This window comes from Gopherus flavomarginatus, chromosome 1 (assembly GCF_025201925.1).
Source record: "Gopherus flavomarginatus isolate rGopFla2 chromosome 1, rGopFla2.mat.asm, whole genome shotgun sequence".
NCBI lineage: Eukaryota > Metazoa > Chordata > Testudines > Testudinidae > Gopherus > Gopherus flavomarginatus.
This window is the reverse complement of record NC_066617.1, coordinates 143,478,231-143,499,457: the sequence shown is the minus strand read 5'-3', so window position 1 is coordinate 143,499,457 and position 21,227 is coordinate 143,478,231. Positions and strand designations below refer to the sequence as shown.

The following is a 21,227-nucleotide window of genomic DNA, read 5'->3' as shown; positions in this document are numbered from 1 at the left end:
TGAGGGTGAGTCCACACATTTACACCATAAAAACACAACTGTGGCCATTCAAGAACACAGCATTGTTCTGCCTAGTCCCTCTAGGGTAACCAGATGTCCTGATTTTATAGGGACAGTCCTGATTTTGGGGTCTTTTTCTTATGTAGGCTTCTATTACTCTGCATCCCCATCCCAATTTTTCACACTTGCTGTCTGGTCACCCAAGTCCCACAAACTGTCTTTGACTGTGGCCCATGCCAGATGCTTCAGAAGAAGACAAAGCCCTCTCTCATTGTGCAATATTGTCCTCTGAGAAGGCATTTATTCCTGACTCTCCAGCCAGCTGGAAATCAGTTAAGCCCTGATGTATAGGAATAGGTAACAGCTTGAAGAATATGCTGTAAGGAACAATTGCATTACATCCCATCTCTGATGCCTGTGGATCTCGGTTTCACAGTCCTGCAGTTTTGGGGGTTTAATGGGCATTTTGTGCCTGACCTCCAGCAGCCAGTTCATCTTCATGGCAATTGATGATAAAGTACCAGGGGCTGTTGGGGCAAAAAGGGAGGGTGAGGTACTGGAGGACGGCTGGTATGGCAGACAAGGACAGCATGAGTGGCCACTATTGGTGAGTGCCCAAGACGTTCTCCAGGCTCACGATCTGAAACCAAGAGAGAAACTTCCCAGAGAACATTATTTCATGGTCAGTAGGGGGAGGCAGTAGCCTTTTCTGTCCCACCAACATTGCCCTGTGTCATAAACCCTGAGGATGAGGGACCCAAACCCAGCACTTTTCTGGACCAAGAGATGAGTCATGCTGCTAGGTGCGCCAGGCCTCTGTACCAACAGTGCTCTGTTTCAGATGCATAGGTTTGCAAAGGCATTCAGTGTGTCCTATAGAGGGATATATCCTTCCTCATGCTCCCTCCCTGCTCCCCTACCTCGTGTTCTGATGGGCTCAGGCCTATGAGCCATAAACCCTCACATTGCTGGAGCTAACAGAAATGCCATTATTTCTCTTGGGGCCTGGTCTCTGTTGCAGAAGGATCTGAGTTTTGCTGTGAAATTCTAGGTGGAAATTATAGTTGTAATCCTTGTCCAGGGCCAGCTCTTTACCTGCCCAATGAAGATGCCCACTGTCTGAGACAGCTGGTTCATGGTGGAGAAAGCCCCGTGGACCCTGGTTGGGGATATCTCCTGGATATAAAGGGGAATCAGGGTCATGTTGAGTCCACAGAAGAGTCCAATGAGGAAGAGCCCCACAATCAGTGCCTCCAGGGAGCCTGCAATCTTGGAGACACCCATGAATGCCACGGCCATGAGGGAGTTAGCAATCAGGATGGAATTGTGCCTGAGACAGCGGAGATAGCAGGGCTGGTTATGGAGGAAAGGAATACGTTAAAGTCTGGCACAAAGACACTGGCTCTGACTCTGAACATGCCTAGTCTTCTCCCTGGCCCAGGCCCTGAAAATACACAGCTCCTCTTTGACATGGCCCCTGTAAATACTTGGTATCATTCTGGTACTTGCTCTGGGAATACCCTGTTCCTCTCTTGTATTGACTCTGCACTATCTCTGCCTCTGTGTGGTGATTAAACACAGTCCTACTGCATGTACCTTCCATAATGATCAGCCACTATGCCCACAGTGAGCGCTGAGACAGTGGCCCCCAAAGCCAAGGTGCTGACAGTGAAGGACCAAAGCATGGTGAGTGCATGGAGAGACTTGGGCTCCTGGAACTGCTCCTTCCAGGTCTGGTTGAAGAACTCCTCAATCACCTGTGTAGGAGAGAAGCAATTCATGCCATCTTCTTCTCAGCAGTCTTTCCTGCACCTACATTATGCCCAATGTGCATTCAGCTTTGCTGGTGAAACCACTAACTTCCTCATTGATCAGTTCAGTGATAGCATCTCAGGCAGGCTGGGACTCCAGCTGCCATCTACCATTGTCATCACTGCATGCAACTCTGCTCAGCCTTCACTCCATTCCCATCACTCCTCATTTCCTCCAACCTCTAGTCTCCTCCCCTTCATCTCAGGACAACCCCATATTTCTTACCAATCTTTTCCCTCTCCCTTCATCCTCCTTCCTTTCAGCCCCTTTCCCCCTACAACTCCATCCTCCTCTGTCACCTTTCTTTCTCCTCAGACTTGTCTGAGGAGAAAGAAATGTCTTCATCTTTCCATTAGCCTTACTTCTCCTCTCCTCATCCTTCATCTCATCCCTCCTTCACTCAATCTTCATCACTCCTCCTCAGCTTCCTCCTCCTTCCACAGCTCCCTCTCAACAATCATCTCATCATACCTTCTTACTCCTCACCATCTCCTTCCATCTTCCTTCAATTCCCTTCAGCCTTCATCCCCTCACCCTTCATCTTCCTCCACATCAGCCCCCACCCCCTTTACTCCCCCTCAGCTTTCAGCGACTGAAAAGTGTTGACACCAAGGAGGCAGAGAAATTGTTCAGGGACGGGTGATGCAAAGGAAGCAAATGGGATGAAACTGAGCCAAATGTGAAGATTTCAGACTGAATCATCAAGAAACATTTCCTGACCGTGAGGGGTTTATGAGGCTAGAGTCTTCCCAAGGGAAGAGATGGAAGCCCCATTGCTTGGGATAGTTAAAACAAGGACCAGACAAAGCCCTGGAGAACAACTGTAGGGAACCACCCTGTCCTGGTGGGTGGGGGTGGGCTGTACTGTTCTGGATAACAACATTAAGATAAATTAACACTGGGCTTTTTAAAGTTGATGGCCTAAGTTCACCGTCAGTGAAGAAAATATCCTATAATGAAGAGGAAGGATTGTCCAAAAGTTAGGACACTAACCTGTGATTTTTAAAGACCTATGTTCATGTCCCTGGTTTTCCTTTGTGATCTTGGTCAAGTCCCTTAGTCTCCCTTTGTCTCAGGTCACCATTTGTAAAATGGAGATAATAGCACTGCCCTGCCTCACAGGGGTGGTGGTGAGGATAAAGACATTAAATATTGTGAGGTGCTCAGATAAATATGGCAATAGCGGCCAGAGAAATATTACAGAGAATGTCCTGTTAAGTGAGAAGTTCTGTGGAGGCGCTCAAAGCATCACCCTCTGCAGGATGCTTCCAGCCTTCTTATAATACCTGTCTCTGGGGCAGGGACAGATTAAAGTATAGGCATTACAGGCCTGTGCCTAGCATCCCAGCTCTTCAAGTCTGAATTTCAGCTGTTTTGTTTCTAGCTCTGCTGGTTGTGAATGAAAACCTTGAAAGTGTGAGCTGAGTGTTATCAATGCAGTGGTGCCTGCCTGATTCAGGAGAGTCTGAAACAATATTCAGAGAGGTTTGAGCTGCTCCATGCATCTCAATTGGATGTTAAGTCTGAAACCAGCTAAAGGTGGGGACCCTACTCACTCACTCTACCCCATAGAGGATGCTGTAGTGGGGAGCCCTCATTGCTGCCTTCCCCATTACAGCTCTGCTGGGGTATTGTCAACAGAGATCTCCACACAGTACCTTCTGCTTGTGTGGATGGATTTGAGCCCTCTTCCCCTCCTGGGATGGATTACAGAAGCCCACCTCAACACAGGGTGTGGTCGTGATCCAGAACATGGCTCTCATTTGGGTAGCTCCTGCCACTACTACCCCAAGCAGCATGGGGCCTTGAGGGCCCCACTGAAGGGTATGCCTATTATAGCCTAGAATTGCCTTAATCTAGCCCTGCCTGGGACTCTGCCCCCTCACACCTCTACTCCCCCAAAAAATGCTGTTAATTTCCTGTGATATCCCCAGTTTCCAGAAGGTGGAAAGAAGGGCATTTTGTCCCAGTACAATCCAGTCTCACATTCAATCTCACATAAAAGGAATTACTTTTCTTGTCTGATGTAAGGATACCTTTACCACAAAGTAAACCCGGATTGTATTTACCTTGTTCCAACCCATACAATGGTCCTGGCACCCTCAGTCCTGGCCGATGTGTGGGGCAGTGGGGTTGTGTCTGACCCTGTCAATCCCTGGCAGGAGATCTCTCTCTGGATATTTTCTTCTTAAAAGGATTCTCCAGTGGTCAGCTCACTCAGCCACATCCAAGGGCCTCCTGGGAGAGAAGTAGGTCTCAGTTTTCTGGGTAACATAGGATTTGTTTGTGTATAGTATCATAACTGCCCATCAGCCAGCAGGTGTGATGGGATTGGCATCAAGGCTGGCCCTGTGTTCTCATGACTCTACCGCCACCTGCCCTATGACATCACAAAACGCTCTGATAACCTCAAGGTTCCACAACACAGGAGGCTGGGGAGGATGTTCATCCTTCCTTCCTCTCTCCCTGGTAACACTGTAATGCTTCTCTGATTTTGTTCATCCCAAAGCACTGTGTGCTCTACCAGTACTGACATGAAAACAGCTCTGGTGGAAGGCAACAAGCAGCCAGAGCTCACTATGCTGCACAACAGGGAATGAAGGATAGTCTGGCTGTAAAAAGCCATCCCCACTGCTAACCCCAGCTCTTATAATATATTATGAGAGACACTTAATATTCAAGAGTATTAGCTCAGTTTTTAAGGTTGCATCTGAGACACTTGCACACAGCATGGAACGCTAATGATCTGTCTCTGAAGAGGGCCCAGACAACTCTGCTGGGATTTCAACTGGGCTTTCTGCCCGGTGAATGCTCCTTAGTTGATTCTCGGACCCCTAAACCATCCCCTCGCTAAGTACATGCTCGCAACCGCAAAAACAAACATCAGCTGGAAAAACACAGCACTCAAAACCAGAAGGTTTTGGAAGGCCCATTTTGGAAAGAAATTGGTATTACCCTGGGCCTGTTGAGACAGGAAAGGATTTACCTGGTTTTCAGCTGCTCCAGATGGTTCTTGTTGTGCAGTCTGTCTGCTGATTTTGGTTTTAATTAATCCAATTCTTCCCCTATGGTATCTTGAATTTCCTTGTCTCTCTCCCCAGCCCTCTTTCCCCCTGAGTGACTTTCTCCCTCTAAGTTTCTTGATCTGCCCTTCTCTTGTTTTTTTTTTCCTGTTAGAAACACACACACAGAGTCCAGCTGAAGTTCTCAGGCAAGTACATGATCCCAGGATGGGGTGCACAGATATTGGGGGAAGAGGAGTGGCAAGGTGTCGAGTGCTGCATGTGTGAGGGGGTTGCATTATCTTACATCTGCTCTTCACATTCAGCAGAGGGGCTGGTGAGGGGAACGTGGCATTCTGCACCAACTAGCATAGTCAGAAATGCCATTGCTGCCCCAGGAATAAGGATAAATAGTGACTTCTCCATCCAGTGGAGTTTCCTCCTTACCACCCTAAAGCCCATCCCTTGCTCCCTCTGTACACTACAAGTGAGTGAGACTCAGGGCATGTCTACACCACAGCCCTAAGGCAGCCAACTTACAGCCACCGCAGTAATCACTGCGGTGATGCATGTCCACACTACCCTCCTTCTTTCAGTGGTGCGTGTCCTCACCAGGAGCGCTTCCACTGACTGAAGAAAGGCAGTGTGGGGGGCTGACAAGCAGTGCTCTTAGCTCCATGCAGCTCCCCACCAGGAGTCCAGCTGTCCCCTGGGCTTCTTGTCTCTCCACTCCCAGCTGGGAGCAGGGGCCAGCCACCCCAGCTTCTCAGCTCCCTAAGCTTGGAGCGTCTGGGCAGCAGCCCAGCTTGGAGTGTGGGAAGCCGGCGGGAAGCTGGGTTCTAGCTGCTCGGCTTTCATGGAGCCATAAAACTGACAAAGCAGCCGAAGTAAAGGATGTAGTGTCTACACAGATGCTGGGTCACCCTAACTACTCTGACATAAGTGCTATGCCTCTCATGGAGGTGGAGTTATGATGTCGGTGTAGTAGGGCACTGTCATAAACAGATGGTTAAGAGTTAATGTCTCTTTTACCTGTAAAGGGTTAAGAAGCTCAGTAAACCTGGCTGACACCTGACCAAAGGACCAATGAGGGGACAAGATACTTTCAAATCTTGGTGGAGGGAAGTTTTTTATTTGTGCTGTTTGTTTTGTTCATTGTTTGCTCTTGGGGCTAAGAGGAACCAGACGTGCAACCAGATCTTTCTCCAATCTTTCTGACAGTCTCTCATGTTCAAAATAGTAAGTACTAGCTAGAAAAAGCGGATTAGTCTTATGTTTATTTTTTTAACTTGTGAATGTGTATTTTGCTGGAAGGATTTTTAACTCTGTTTGCTGTAAGTTTGAATCTCAGGCTAGGGGGGAGGGAGTCCCTCTAGGCTATATGAATCTGAATACCCTGTAAACATTTTCCATCCTGATTTTACAGAAATAATTTTTACTTTTTTCTTTCTCTAATTAAAAGCTTTCTTTTTTAAGAACCTGATGGTTTTTTTCCCTTGTTTAAGACCCAGGGGGATTGGGTCTGAACTCACCAGGGACTGGTGGGGGAAAAGGAGGGAGGGGAAGGTTAATTCCTCTCTGTTTTAAAATCCAAGGAGTTTGGATCAGTGTAGCCTCTCAGGGTAACCCAGGGAGGGGAAAGTCTGGGAGGGGGAAAGGACGGGGAATGGTTTATTTCTCCTGGTTTTAAGACCCAAGGGGTTTGGGTCTTGGGTTCCCCAGGGAAGGTTTTGGGGGAACAGAAAGTGGGTCAAACACTATATTTTGGCTGGTGGCAGCGCTATCAAATCTAAGCTAGGAATTAAGCTTAGAAGGGTCCATGCAGGTCCCCACTTTTGGACGCTAAAGTTCAAACTGGGGGAAAAATACCTTGACAGGCACTTACATCGGTGGGATAAGGCTGTAGTGTTTACACTGACATCATTAAGTCAACATAAGCTGCCTTACATCAACCTAACCAGTCTAGACTAGGCCCCAGAGGGGAAGACTCTCTGGAAGATACCTGCAGAGGGACTGGACAGACCAGCACAGGGAAACCCCTTTTTAACATCTTCTTACAGAGAAGTGTAGCGAGGTGAATTTCTAGAGGACATACACACAGCAGCTGAAAGAAACATTACAATTGGCCAGTCAGCACCACAGTGATGTAGGAAGCCCATCACTGGAATAGCAGGGGATCCACAGGTAGGATTAAGGGGCACTGGCAGAGCTGGATGGAGAGCCCAGCACTGGAATAGCAGGGGGCTGCAGGGCAGGACTGAGGTGCACTGGCAGAGCTATGTGTGTTCCAAGGACTGGTGCTGTTACTGGTTTGGAATGAGGGGAGGTAACAAACCCAGAAACAGATCTGTAATATTTACATCCACCATTTTTATTTTAGAAACATGTGACACAATCACAAATTAATAATAAGTATATAAAACCGTTCAGAAATACTCATAATGTACACATAGAGAAAGAGAAAGAGACAGACTAAGATAGAGTGAGAGTCCAAGGCATCATATGAACACCCTGATGTGCTGTATGGAATGCTCTAATGCCCATCTGGAGGGGAATTTCCTTCCCTTAGATACAGACATACAACCAGAAAGCTGTGTCTTACACAAACAATTAAACAATCAGAGTTATGAGGAGAATCAAAGGAATGAAATCTGTATAATTTAGCCAAATGATGAAATAATGGAGTATAACTGTCTATAAACTCTGAAAGACATAAACAGCAAGGAGGGAGAGAAAGTTCGAAGAGGGTGGGGGTGGGTGGAAGAATTAGGAGTAAGTTGATGAAATTGAGCAAGGAGGGAAATGTTCTTGTTAAATCACAGGAAATATTTCCCAGCAGCAAAATTTACTGAACTTTGTAATCATTGTCCACAAGGGAAGGGGTGGAGGCTCCATCCCTTAAGTCATTTAAAACTTGGACAAGAGCAAACCCTGGAGAATACATGGTAAGGAACCTTGGGTGTGGTTCTTGGGAGCAATAGACAAGATGTGCCCTCAGATGATTTGGGGAGCATTGTTGTAGTTTTGTTTTCTTTAGCCAGCTATGGGTTGATGAGGTCAGGCATACTAACTTCCCTGCCGAGTGTTGTATGAAGTCCAGCCATGTGATTCTAGCTTTGGTGTAAATGGACCCAAGCTATTAATTCAGATCCAGAGTTTGTTTCAATCCAAAAATGCAGAGGTGCTCAGTGCTGGAGTTTGAGTTTGGACGTCCTACACGGATGTTGATGGAGTGTCAATGGGCCTAACCACACTGGACTCTCCTTCTTTCTCCTTTCTACCATTATTAAGTGAATGTGTCTGACATACCGCATCCAGTAGAGGGCAGTAGTGTACACACACAATACATTACAGTATTGCCTGGAGCCTCCAGAATGGATAGCCCAGCACCTGTAGCAAAAATTTACCCTATAGCCATGGACTAAACATCTTTCCGTCTGCCTATCAAGTTTCAGGAGCTTTGGTCTCTTCCTGCATTTCTACCTTTACAGAGTCTTACGTGTCTTGGATGACTAGTCCTGTATCCAGAAGATTCATGCTACGTGCCTTTGTCTAAAGTTTATCTATAGGAACAATTGATAAGAATATACAGTTTTGGAAATTTTTTTATACTCGCATCTCTTTAAATTACAATCTGTTTCTTTCAGACTTCCTTTACTGTTAGAAAAGAGGAACAGAGAAGCCAATTTTCAAGAAAAGAGAGTTGAATGAGTCAGCATCTGGCCTGAAATCATCACCCAGCCTCCACAAGAACTAATAGTGACTGAAAATAGTGTCAAGTAACAATGCCCTTTTGCTATAATACTTCAATTTTCAAGTAATCCTTGTGACTGTTATTTAACATAGCCACCAAAAAGTCCTGAAGAACATAAGAACTTCACAAATACCGTCACATGCTTATTCTCTCTAGTACTTTTTTTTTTTTTTTTTTAGATTTGTGTCTGGAGGACAGAAATGTCCTTTAATGGAGCTGTGCATAATCAGTTTCATTTCATGTGCCAACCAGAGCACCCTTTTTTCTCTTTAGTACCACATTTCTGCTTTACAGTTTTATTGCACCTAAAACCTACAGTACCATCTCTTAGAATGACTATATAACATAAACATCTTCTTCATTATCTGTACATATCTTTACATTCTTAAAAAAATAAATATTTACAATTAAACTGACACACAAATAAATAAACCAATGTAAAACTGAGCTTTCAAACTAGCCGTACAAAAAGAAAAGGGAAAAAAAAACCCTCTCTGGTAACTTGGTCCCCTTCTCCTGAGGCACCCACCAGACAGTAAAGATGACATGATGACTTTTTACATTTTGGCAATTACATTAAATTCCAGTGCAATACTGCACACACGGTGGAACTGAATTTAAAGTGGGAAGAGGCAGAGTTGTTTGGTTGCTTTAGCTCACTATACAAAAATAATAAGTTTAAAAAACAGGAGATTGCTATGCACAAAAATACCTTAATCCCTAGGAGCAATTAAAGGTGAGAGCAGCAAAAATATTGCCCATATGGTCTCCTCCTCAAGTGCATAGCAGATGGAGATGAGGTTATTTTTGCTGTAGCTCCTGATGACCTCAAGTGTTGAAAGCAGATGAGACCTCCCCACTTCAGACCATCTTAACACTGGCAGGGCTTGGCAGAAATGTGAAAGGGAGTGGTGCGAGGGGAAGAATAAAATAGCAGCAATTTTTAAATTGTCCTAGATTTTCTCCTGACATGTATCTCTGCCCAGTCCTTGAAAGATTCTCCGCTTATTTCTTTAACAATGAAAAAGGGTCAAGAAGGGGGGCATTAAATATTTGAGGTAACATCATTGGCAGACCCTATGCCCTTCAGTTCCACCATGGGGCTTTTCTCCACTGCTGCAATGGTGCCACTTCCTTCTGCTTGTCCTTCAAAGCCCCTGGAGATGTCTTCAAAAGTCCTGCCCCTGGTCTCTGGGACTTTGAAGAAGGTGAAGACAAAGAAGATGACCAGGAAAACAATGAAGATGATGAAGACATAGGGACCACACAATTTCTACAGAGGGGAAAGAAGGGAAAGGTTATAATTTGAAAAGTGCATAGGCCTAAAATCAAAGTACAGCCATTATCTCCTAAGCTCAGAATCACAACACCCTCCTCAAAATATGGACTTACTTATGTTTAACGTAGCGTTTTTAAAGGAACACTCCAGGTCATTTAAGGGTTTCTTAAAGCTTGAGTCTGAATTTTGAATGCTATCATGACTGACAAAAATTGTGGGTCTCAAAGGGGGCTATGTTGACTGGCTATGTTGACTAAGTATCCAGCTATTTGTGGATTATAAACATTAAGTGAAAGCAAAGGAGTGGGGATGTTGTTTAAACTGCAATACTCTCTTATTAGTAGCTAATGATCAGATCAACACAATGCTTTCCAGATTGTGTCCTTACCTCTGCATAGGGGAAGAGCATTCCCACCAAGAAATTGGAGGTCCAGTTGGAGCAGCCAGCCACTGCCACAGCTGCAGGACGGGGACCTTGACTGAAGAGTTCAGCCACAATGAACCAGGGAATAGGACCGGGGCCAATTTCAAAAAAGGCCACAAAGCCAAAGATGGCAATGATGCTGATATAGCTAATCCAGCTCAAGACATCCTGCAAGGGAGGGAAACATGAACAGCTGTAATTTGACAAGCAAATATGTGATAACAGAACACGTGCTCCAACATCTCTATGTACTTAATCGTGGTATATAGTTCCTGCTGTATGGGAATGTATATTCCCCCGATCCCAGCTGTACCCCTCTATAGATTCTCCTTTCTTTATACTCAAGAGTTCCCTGTCTCTATACTCACCCCTATCCCTCTGAAGATGCCTTTTCCTTTACCTTTGGCTCCCTTCAGTTTCCCTCTGTGTCCCTAATAACATCTCAACTCTACAAGAATGGGCAGTTTGATTGCTGTCAACTCACCTTAAGTGTCAAAGCTATGGTCATGAGAACAGCACAGAAAGCCATGCCTCCCAAGCCGACCAAATGAAGGGTCCTGCGCCCTGCACGCTCCACCAGGAACAGCTGCAAAAGTGGCAGGAGAGACAAACATTAGATTAGAAAGTAACAGCCAAAGGGGCTGGCTCCACATCATGACAAGCTCTGCATCCCCATCCCCAAGGGGTATATCTGCTGTTTACCTCCACCTCTCCAGTGCTCATGTGGTCAGTGGCAGCCTAAATGGATGGGGACATAGGATACTATGTCTCTACCTACCTCTTCACCCAGTGCTTTTCTATCTACTTCTCCACTCTTTCCTGCCCCAATTCTTCCTCTGACTTTTACCCTTGTCCACATCTCCTCTACACCTTTCTATCTCACCCTCTCTCCCTCTTTCCTTCTTCTAGTGTGTTCACGTTCCCTCCTTCTGCCTTGCTCTCCTTTCTCCTGCTCTTTCACACTTCCTTTTGTGCCTCCTCTCTCCCTTCTGCAAATCTCAGCCACGGTTTGGCTGAAGAGAAAAAAACTGGCTCCAGGATAACTAACTTCAACTATTTTCCCCCAAAATCTCCCTCTATGCAGATCAACACTAGCCATCATCTCACCAAGCGCTCTCCGCAGCACTACTTACCGATACGACAGTGAAGACTGTGTTAACCACACCAGCACCAATAGTGGCATAGACAGGCTGCTTGACACCGGCTTTTTCGAAAATCCCCGTGGAGTAATAAAACACCTGGGAGCAGAAGACGCAATTGGATGCAGTTACAAGTTCCTGCACCTGAAAGGATGTCCCTTATTTTCATGCCTATCTCTCCATGTGTCCAATAAGAACTCAGACAAAAAGGTATATATTTCAATCCATGATCATGCAAGGACCATATATTGTCATACACAGGTATAACAATTTTCCATGGGAAAAACAAACACTGTAGGGAAGTATCCCTTTAAAATAATCTTTGTTCCCCGTTGTTCATATAGTTATCCTTGAAATGGAAGTGCTCATGCTAATTCCTAGCTACATATCTCCTTTAGTGTGCTGAGCAGCCCCTTTCTAGAGCTGGGCTACAAAACACAATCGGATCCTGGTGAGTTCCTGAGGTCATTGAAGGTTTTATGGATCTCCCTTGACTCCAAGTGACCTGCTTCCAAGGGTGAGCTATAACATGCCTTCAGTGCTTGATGAGGTCATAAGGTAGCTGAATATTTCAGGGAGCTCTTTTTGGCAGGGAGTATCACAAAAATTGACCTCAACTGAAGACAGGAAGTGGAGCCCAGGAGCTCCACTTGCTGTTATATCTGGCTGACTCTCACTGAAGTCAATGGGAGACACTCATACGAAGCAGCAAGAGAATTGATCCCAAGAAGTGAAACAGGAAGCTGACTTACAGCATTGATGCCCGAGAGCTGCTGGGAGAGCTGGAGTACGATGGCAATGATGATGGCCTGGCGGTAATTAGGTGAGCGGAAGAGCTCCGCCACTGTTGCTTTCTTCTCCTGGGACATCTTGGTGCTCTCCTCTTTCATCTCTTGGATGTCTTGGGCCACATCCTGTGTACCACGGAGCTTCTGGAGAACTACAGGGGGGAACCACACATAGAATACATGAGATGTCATCAATTTACATGCCCCAGCCAACAAGAGGCTTGAGTTCCACTTCCAGCCCTAGTCTCCAACTCTCTGTGGGGGGAGCGAATGCTGTGAAGACTGGCCCCCCTAGACATTAGTATTCTGCCTGGCTATGTGGGACAGACTGAGGCTCTATTCCTGGCCCTGGCCTCCTATTCAACCTGAAGCTAAAAGTGTTAGGAGCACAGTAGATGTCAGGCCTAGTGATTTGTGCCTCTGAGCTGGAGACCTATAGTTGATTCCTGCTCCTGTTCAACTTGGGGCTACTTAGGAGCACAGCAGAGGCTGAGTCCAGTATACCATGAGGAAAACCTCTTTTCCTAGTCTCAATCACTTTATTTTCCAAAGATTGGGAGGGGCTGATAGGGTTGCAGAGGCCAAACCTGTTGTCCTAGGCCCTTATCATTCTGAACTAGGTCATGTTAATTCTGGGTTTCTTACTCTTATCAGGAATGTGCTGGGAACACCCTGAAGGGCAAGCCTGATGCCTCACAGGGACTAAGTAAGAAGGTAGAACAAGAAGTAATGGGCTTAATCTGCAGCAAGGGAGATATAGGTTAAATATTAGGAAAATCTTTCTAACTATAAGGGTAGTTAAGCTCTGGAATATGCTTCCAGGGGAGGTTGTGGAATCCTCGTCACTGGAGGTTTTTAAGAACAGGTTGGGCTAACACCTGTCAGGCATGGTCTAGGTATATTTGGCCCTGCCGCAGCACAGATGGGTGGACTTGATAACGTCTCTAGGTTCCTTCCACTCTTACATTTCTATGATTCTATGATTTTGTATTGCCATGCAGGAGATCCTGGATCAGTTACAGTCTCTCACACATCCTGGACTTGTTGCAGCCTGGGGGTACTGTGGAGGGCAGGTATGGTGACCTCTGGGGATTAGCCGTCTACACTATCATGCAGGAGATCCAGGTTCTCATATCACTCCTAGTCTTCCATTCCCCTAAGTTCAGTGCATGCTGGAAGGACTGTGGTGACTGGGCTGGCCAGTAGGTGTCCTGTGATGCCATTTAGAAGTTTCCACGCACCTGCTTGCGCTTTATTTTCCTCCATCTTGTTGATCAGCAGGAAACGAGGACTCTCAGGGCAGAAGGGCAGAGCAGCACACTGTAGGATGGCTGGGATGACAGTGAACCCCAAAAGCAGTGGCCAGAGGCTCTCACTCCCCATGATTTCCTTCAAGCCGAAAATCTAATACAGCGAACAGGAAGAGAAAGAAATATATATTATGAGATATTCCCCTGTGTTGAAAATTAAGTCTTTACCCTTTCTCCCTCTCAAGAATTACAGTACACTGTACTGTAATTCTTGAGAGGTCAGCTAGCTATTCAACCCACCCATTCCTCCCCATGGCGACTACAGAATGGTCCATGAGGTCTCATCTCCCTCTAATGATCCCTGTGGAGCAGCCTATTAGCCCATAAAACCTTCAGTGCCCACCCCACCAGCCATTGAGAAAGTCAGTATCAGGGCTTACCTGTGCCACCAAGATGCCCACAACGATGCCCAACTGGTTGAGGGTGCCAAAGGCGCCACGCAGGGCGGTAGGTGAGATCTCGCTAATGTACATGGGCACAAAGCCAGTGCTGAGGCCACAAAAGAGGCCAATGACAAAGCGGCCAAGGATCAGCATCTCTACTGCTTTTGCCATCTTGGAGAAGCCCATCAGGATGCCACCCACGGCGGCCAGGATGTTCGCCAGTAGCATGGAGTTCCGCCTGCCCAGGAGAGAGACATTAGCATAAGCCAGGGGTTATTGATGGGCAACGATAGGGAGGAACTTGCAGAAGTAATATGCCCAGCCAGATCCCCCTTCCCTGGGGCACGCTTCCCCACTCAGCCTTCCCTTTGTGCCTCATTCCCTTTGTCTGCTTCTTTTCCTCTCTCTCTCTCCCACTGTCTTGCCCTTGCAGGAATCAGTCCCTTCTCCCCAGCCTACCCTCCTCCTCTGTTTCATTGGTCCACTTTTTTTGGAGAGAAATAATTTCTCCTAACCCTTCCAATATCCCATAATTGAGAGACAAACTCCATGGTGGCTTAGACCCCCTTCCCAATGTACCTTCCAAATCGGTTGACGAAAAGTCCAACAGAGAAGGAGCCGATCATCCCTCCCACGGAGAAGATGGCAACGGAGAGGGACCACAGCGAGGTCAGAAGCTCAGAGGAGGTTGGGGTTCCTCTCCGCGACTCCAATGTTTGATTGAAGAATGCCTGAATAATCTGCATGGGAGAAAACACCCCCCAGAAATTGAAGGAGAGAGGGGTTACAATCAAATATAATGTACTGTGGGAGAAGGGGGAGCTCTGTATGAGGTCAGGAGGTTCTTTTGTCACAAAGTCACGGGGGTGGGAAGAGACCTCAGACATTTGGAAGTAGAGAAGCTAAAGTGGGTCAGGAGAACTGAAGAGGAACTCAAAGTTTCAGAGGGAAAGAAGCTCAGAGAAGAACAGCAGTAGGACATGATTAAGAGGATGGAGAGACTGATTTACTTAGTCTGATGAGATTGGGCAAGAGATGATTAAGGAGATAAGGCTAACTCTCTGTAAGTAGCAGAAGGATGTAGACTGCAAGGAGAGTGCTTCAGACGGACAGTAGGTCTGAGTGAGGAGAAATAGCAGCAATGGGACTGAAATGAGCAAAGGGAAAAGTTCTCTCACAAATTAGAACATTTCTGGTATCAGGAAACATTCACCAGCAGTGAGGGGTATATGAGACTGTGAAATAGTTTCCCCAAGGGACTGAATAAAATCCTGAAGCACTGCAGGGAACTATCCTGCATTGCTTTCTAAGATGGATGAGATGGGAGGCAAGAGAACTTTTCCTGTTGCTAATTTTCAGATAGATACCCTGTCTAATTACAAAGTGTTGCAGGGCCCGAGTTTCACATCCTGTACCCCCAGCAGGTGGCAGCAAGGCGCTAGTTTGGCCACACACCCACTTTCCCCCTCCCTTTTCTGGTTATGACTTCAGTATTCCGAGAGACAGGGTGGATGTGGTAGACATGACTCACTTTTTTGCATGGGATTTAGCTCATCTGGTTCACAAGAAAAAAACCCTACATTTTTCTTTTTTTTTTCTTGATGGTGTAATTTGCAGATTACTTGGTCGGAATTTCCCCAGACAGTGACATCCCGCACTAAGCCCCCACTTTGAACTTAATATGAAACTTGATTAGATAGCTAGATAGCTAGATAGCTGTGGTGTATGGAGATAGATAGATAGATAGATAGATGAAAGCCTGAGAGATGAATCCCAGAATCAACAGGGGAAACTATAATCTCATGCAGTCCTCTCTCAGCTCTTGGCTGTCCCCTCCAACCTCTGAAAGGGCTGTTCTGTGACTCCTGCCAGTGTGCTTCATCCCAATCTATAAGGGATGCTGAGAAGATTTCTGTGGTTTGGAGGATTGCAGACTGGCAGCCGGGACACATCATTTTGGTGGGGATATTCCCCAAAGTAAATTCTTTTAAAGCAGTGGAATCTGGATAGAAAACTAGATTGGCAGGAGGGTTATAGATTCTCTCCAAACTCTCCATGTGCCCAGTCCCTCTCCTTTCCTGGTTCTAATGTCTCCTCTATGCCAATGTTCCAGGTTGGCTTTCCTCTCCTTTCCCCTTTACTTCACAATGGAGGCACAAACTCCACTCCAGCCTCCCTCTGCACCCCCAAAATGAAGGGAGTAACTTAACTCCCATATTCCTGTGTACTTTGGAAGACAGGGATACCGCACTTTCATGCTTTCCCTCTATTTACATCCAAATCATACAGGGACAAGGCTTCCAACTGCCCCAAACAAGATGGCATCCCTTCATAATTCTCCCTCTGGATGTCTAGGTGGAACAGAGACCCCATCCACACTCCCACTCCCAGTGTACCTCATAAATGGGAGGACTACATCACTTCCTACCTGCCTGAAATGGCAAACTGACCCCTCTCTCTTTATCCTCCCTGTACCTGAAGTGGGACAATGACCCTCTTTACTCCATCTCTCCTCACCACAATGTAAAGGTGACCCTCTTCCTCCTCTTCCCCTGCAATAAAAGGAGGGTCCTCTCTCCTCCTTTGTACTTCAAATAGGAGAGACATCATTCACGCACTAGCTCCTCAATCACCTTTCCTCTCTCCCTGTCCCTAAGCTGATCCTCAGCACCATCTTCTGAAGCAGAATGAGCTCTATAGAAGAGATGAGACCACCCAGATACCTTGAAATTCAGAGGGCTCTCTCTCACCTTCTCAGGTGCATTGATGACACCTGTGTTGTACCCAAACTGGAGCGATCCAATGGCCGCAATGGAAACGGCATAGAGAAGGGGACAAGTAATTTTCTGAAGAGAGAGAGGGGAAAAGCATTCATTTAAATTATTTTTTCACATTTTCCACACAAATTGTTTTTCTGTTTAACACAAACAATCCCAGCTAAGAGCTCCTCAGAAGCCAGGTCTAGTGCCCCCTATGGGTCACTTGGGAAAATAGGGTTCCATCCCCAGTCTCAGTCTTTCATTCCCCTGGGCCAACATGAGCCGGGAATACTGGATAATGCTAATCATGGGAGCACATGTATACTCAGCCCTGACCTGTGACAGGGCACCCATGTGTGTCACACCCTGATTGCATGGGGCCAGAAATAAAATAAAATTGGCTAGGAACCTGCCAAGGTAACGGCAAACTATCCACGCAAGGATCATACGGCACAGATATTGCAAGAACCAGTCCTACTGTAGGAACAGAAAACATCTCAACAAATCCAAGCAGGACACTGGTGCTGCATGTTTTGAGGATACCCAGAATGCTACTGAGAATGGTCCTGTGCTCACCCAGTCATTGACAATGGAAAACAGGTGCAGCAAACATGAAGTGGTGGAGCCACATCAGCAGCTCAACAAGCCATTGCAGGAGGAACTGTTCTGAGAACAAGAAGTTCTGAGACACACTGAGGTTCACAGTTATTGACAGATATTGAATTAGAGGCAGGATGGTTATCTTGCCTGTCAGAGGTTCCAGTTATACACCCTGGTCTCCATCCTCTATCGGCATTTCTTAATTGGCTGTACTAGCTAGTGGCTGTTATTTTTGACATGCTTCATTTAGAAGTAGATTCTGATCCCTGGCATGTTTTGTAAACATTTCCCATGTCATGTGACTGGGGCCACTAAATAAACATAAGTCTCAGTACTCCTAGGATTAATACCTTTATTACAGTGGAGGCCAGATCTAGTGCCCTGAGGGATTAGCTCTCTGCACTGCCATACAGGAGACCTGGATTTCTTTCCCCATCCTGAGATTTTACTTCCTGAACCAAAGGCAGATGGTGTTAGAACTCTGTATGGCAGGGTAGAAGGCAGTACTGCCAACTCTTGTGATTTTTTTTTTTGCAAGGCTCTCAATATTTCATGTATTTCTTAAGGCCCCAGCTCCTGGAGTCAAGTGATTATATCAGAAACTCAGTTTTCATTAAAGTAAAAAGTATGTCTCTAGCCCTGGCTTCTGATCAAAGCTGGAAAATATGACTCATGTGAACTTTAAGGGCTCAGAAACCAAAAACCAAATAAAAAGTGTGCAACATTTGTCATAGTTTTAAAATCTCACAATTTTGGAATGCTGTCTCATAATTTTTGAATGCTTTGAGTTGGCAACACTTCAGAAGTTCCATCCCTAATACCCTATCCTGGTTTTTCATTCACTAGGGGCTGGGAGCTCTTCCAAAGATGTTAACAAAGTGCATTCCCAGCCCTAGTTTTCACTCTCTAAGGCCAGTGAGGACTCAGAATATTGTGGAGACCAGTGTAGTATTTCCATTCCCAATTTCTGATACCCTCGCCTGGAGCCAGCAGAGACTGGGAGTGCTACAAGGTCAGACCTGGTTCCCTCTGCGCTGTCATGTAGAAGATTCAGATTTAGCTCTGCTCTCTCATTCCCTTGGAGTCAATGAGTTCTGAAAAGGCCTAGATTAATGCCACCTTGAAGCTTGTTGGATGCAGAGGCTTTCAAGTGGCACAGGCTAGCGCCCAAATATCTCACATATATTGATGGATTTATCCTCACAACTTCTCTATGAGGTAGGAATTATTATTATTCCCTCCATATTGAAGATGAGGAACTGAGGTACAGAAAGACTAAGTGCCCCAGGTCACAATGCATCTGGGAACAAAACCCAGATCTCCCATTTTTCAGTTCAGTGCCTTAACCAAAAGAACATCCTGTATTGCCATGGCTTACTCAATGTCCAGGCCTGGTCTCCAGCTCCACAGGACCCACCAGGGCACGATAGAATATAGGCATACTTTGCTTACATAATCTACACACACACATAGTATGGCGTGTACATATGTACACATGGTATACATATGTTCTATACCACGGTCCATTCTTCCTGCCTTTTCTAATCTATTTCTTTGTATTACACAGCCAGTCTCACACTCAAGTATACATGACATGGTCTCACCCCATCCAACCCTGTAGTGAGTAGGACTATGATCTAATGTATATCCAACCAGCAGCATATCCATGGAGCTCTGAAACACCAAGGTGGGATCTACACAAATCACATTGACAGGGTTGAAGCTTAGACGCTGGCGGGGAATTCAAAACACCACCCATACCCCCCCTCCCTCACAATGGGTGACAATGGTGTCTGACTGCATGCATATTATCAGGGGAGACCAGTTTTCTCTCTTTTCACTGGATGGAAACCCAGAACAGTAGCACTCATTGATCTCATCTGGGGCAGCTTCTTTACTCTCCTCTAAATGACCTTGACTGGGATGCTTGTTCGGAGCTCCCTATCTCACTCCCTCACACTCCTTTTCTCCCAGAAAAAAGGGAAAGAAAGGCTTGGTTTTATAAACTGATGGCTACTTGAATATACCTACGAAAGCAGTAACCCCCAGATATCCTTCAATGAGCGCCAGCATCAGTCAGTTATTTGCTGCCACTCTCCCTCCCTCACTGTCTCTTCCGCAGCCATCATTTCCTGCCTTTTATCCTTGATGCTCTCAAACACACACAGTTAATTAGTTCACAGATTAATGCACACAACACACATGGATGCTCATCAACAATGCTGCCCACCATGGCTCTCTAGCTGAGTGTCAAGAGGGGGAGTGAACCTGCCATGTTCTCTTGGTTGAAATCTGAAGTCTAATCATTTTTCCTTTAAAAGTGGCCTTCAAAAACCTTTAAGAGGAATTGTCCTTTTCTTATCACAAACACATTGTCATCTTGGTCAACCTAAAGACAAATGGCTCTCATTCATCCAGCACAATAGAGCTCATGCCAAATAAAACATAACAAGGAAAGCAATATTTTGAAAAACTACCACCACAGAAATGTACCCAAACAAATGCCATGACTTGCAACAACCCTACATAAACATCTTCCCCTCCCCCCTACTGTGCATCCCTGTGGCTGACACTTTCTCAGAGTCATCCTTAAATAATTATAGCAAAGACTCACCCTCGTGCACATTCAGTGTTTGATTACAGAGCTTTCATCTGCTCAAAAGGCACACAAATAAATTAGTAAAAGAGATAATAATAATAATAAAACACTGTGATGTTATCTATAAAGACACCTTCTGCCAAGGGATGCCCAATGATTCAAAACATTTTCAGCAAGCCAGGCCAAGGGTTTCACAAGTCAGATAAATTGGGTAGCGCTAACCCAGAATGTACAAATGCTGGATGAACCCACACAGCCATGTTCAAACCAAGACAGGCACTGAACAACAAAACCATTTCTAAGCAGACTAAAAATATAAAGGCAAGGAGAAAAAGATCTGCTGTGGTTACCTTTTTGCTCTCCATGGTCCTTGGCAAATGCCTCAGAATGTCAAGACACTACACACTCACTGCCCCCTTCTTAATGAAGTCGTTGAAGATTTCTCAGATGTCATGTATTTGCTTCCTACGCAACAGAATATCTGGAACTGTTTCTGTAATATTTTGCTCTGTGCAATTTGCAGTATCTCTCTGCTGAGGAGCTGCCTTAGAGCAATCTATTTACGGCTTCTGCTGGGAGGTGCGGATATTACGGAGGGACTGAGCAAGACAAGACCCCGCCCAGATCCCGTAATAAGAAAAAAAAAAACGGTCTTGTGACCCTGCACAATTTTGTGACTTCAATGTTTCATCACTGGAAATTTAGATAAGGCATTTTCCTTCTCCCCTTAAAAGGCATTTGTGTGTGAGAGTCTGAGCAGAGCCCTTTTTATGTTTCACAGAGACTACAAACTCTGAAAACATCACTCAGGGGGGCAGCTAATGGGATTTCCCATCCGTTCCAATTCTGATGGCTTGTATTGTTTAATTCCAGACAGCATTTTGGAAAGGACATGATTATGGAGATGAGTATTTAGCAGGCTATTGTTGTCATGCAAATATATAGCAATAAAATAATAATAATTTGTGTAAAAGGCTCCATATATAATTAATTTGTACTGTGTTCAGAGATGGCAGATAGATAGATAGATAGATAGATAGATAGATAGATAGATAGATAGATAGAATATAAGAGAGAGGTGCTCAGTAACTGTGGTCGTATGGCCTCTCCCCCATCAAGACATGTGGAAGGGAAACACAGACCTCAAAAGCTGCATGGGATTTGGAGAGTGTTTTTTTTTAACTCAACACCCCATTCTCCATCTGAAGCCAGAGACCCTGTGGGCAGAGGCTGAGGCCTGACTCTGCTGTATAAACTGAGGATCTGCAATAGAATGCCCTTGCCCTGGTGCTCCTGGCTCTGCTGCTGCACCATAGCAGGGAACAAGTGCCACGGGGAGCATCTCATGGCAGCTGGGCTTCGCAGGCAGAGGCCAGCT

The 21,227-nt window shown here is 45.7% G+C and overlaps 1 protein-coding gene across 1 annotated transcript; it reads right to left on the bottom strand.

Moving 5' to 3' along the window:
• Positions 1 to 7,164: 7,164 nt before the first annotated feature.
• Positions 7,165 to 20,454, bottom strand: LOC127057127 (solute carrier family 2, facilitated glucose transporter member 3-like). Its single transcript, XM_050965814.1, has 10 exons — positions 20,200 to 20,454; positions 16,642 to 16,737; positions 14,471 to 14,631; positions 13,889 to 14,129; positions 13,440 to 13,602; positions 12,163 to 12,350; positions 11,405 to 11,509; positions 10,756 to 10,857; positions 10,236 to 10,439; positions 7,165 to 9,841 (listed from the first exon to the last, which is right to left on the bottom strand). Exons 1-10 carry the CDS (start codon positions 20,212 to 20,214, stop codon positions 9,614 to 9,616), a joined length of 1,503 nt encoding a protein of 500 aa, XP_050821771.1. The 5' UTR covers positions 20,215 to 20,454; the 3' UTR covers positions 7,165 to 9,613.
• Between the last annotated feature and the right edge of the window lie 773 nt (positions 20,455 to 21,227).

Coding starts and splice junctions, on each gene's coding strand:
- LOC127057127 (XM_050965814.1), bottom strand. Junction 13,603..13,888: donor TGGGCATCTTGGTGGCACAG/GTAAGCCCTGAT, acceptor TCGCTGTATTAG/ATTTTCGGCTTGAAGGAAAT. Junction 12,351..13,439: donor GGAAAATAAAGCGCAAGCAG/GTGCGTGGAAAC, acceptor TCCCCCCTGTAG/TTCTCCAGAAGCTCCGTGGT.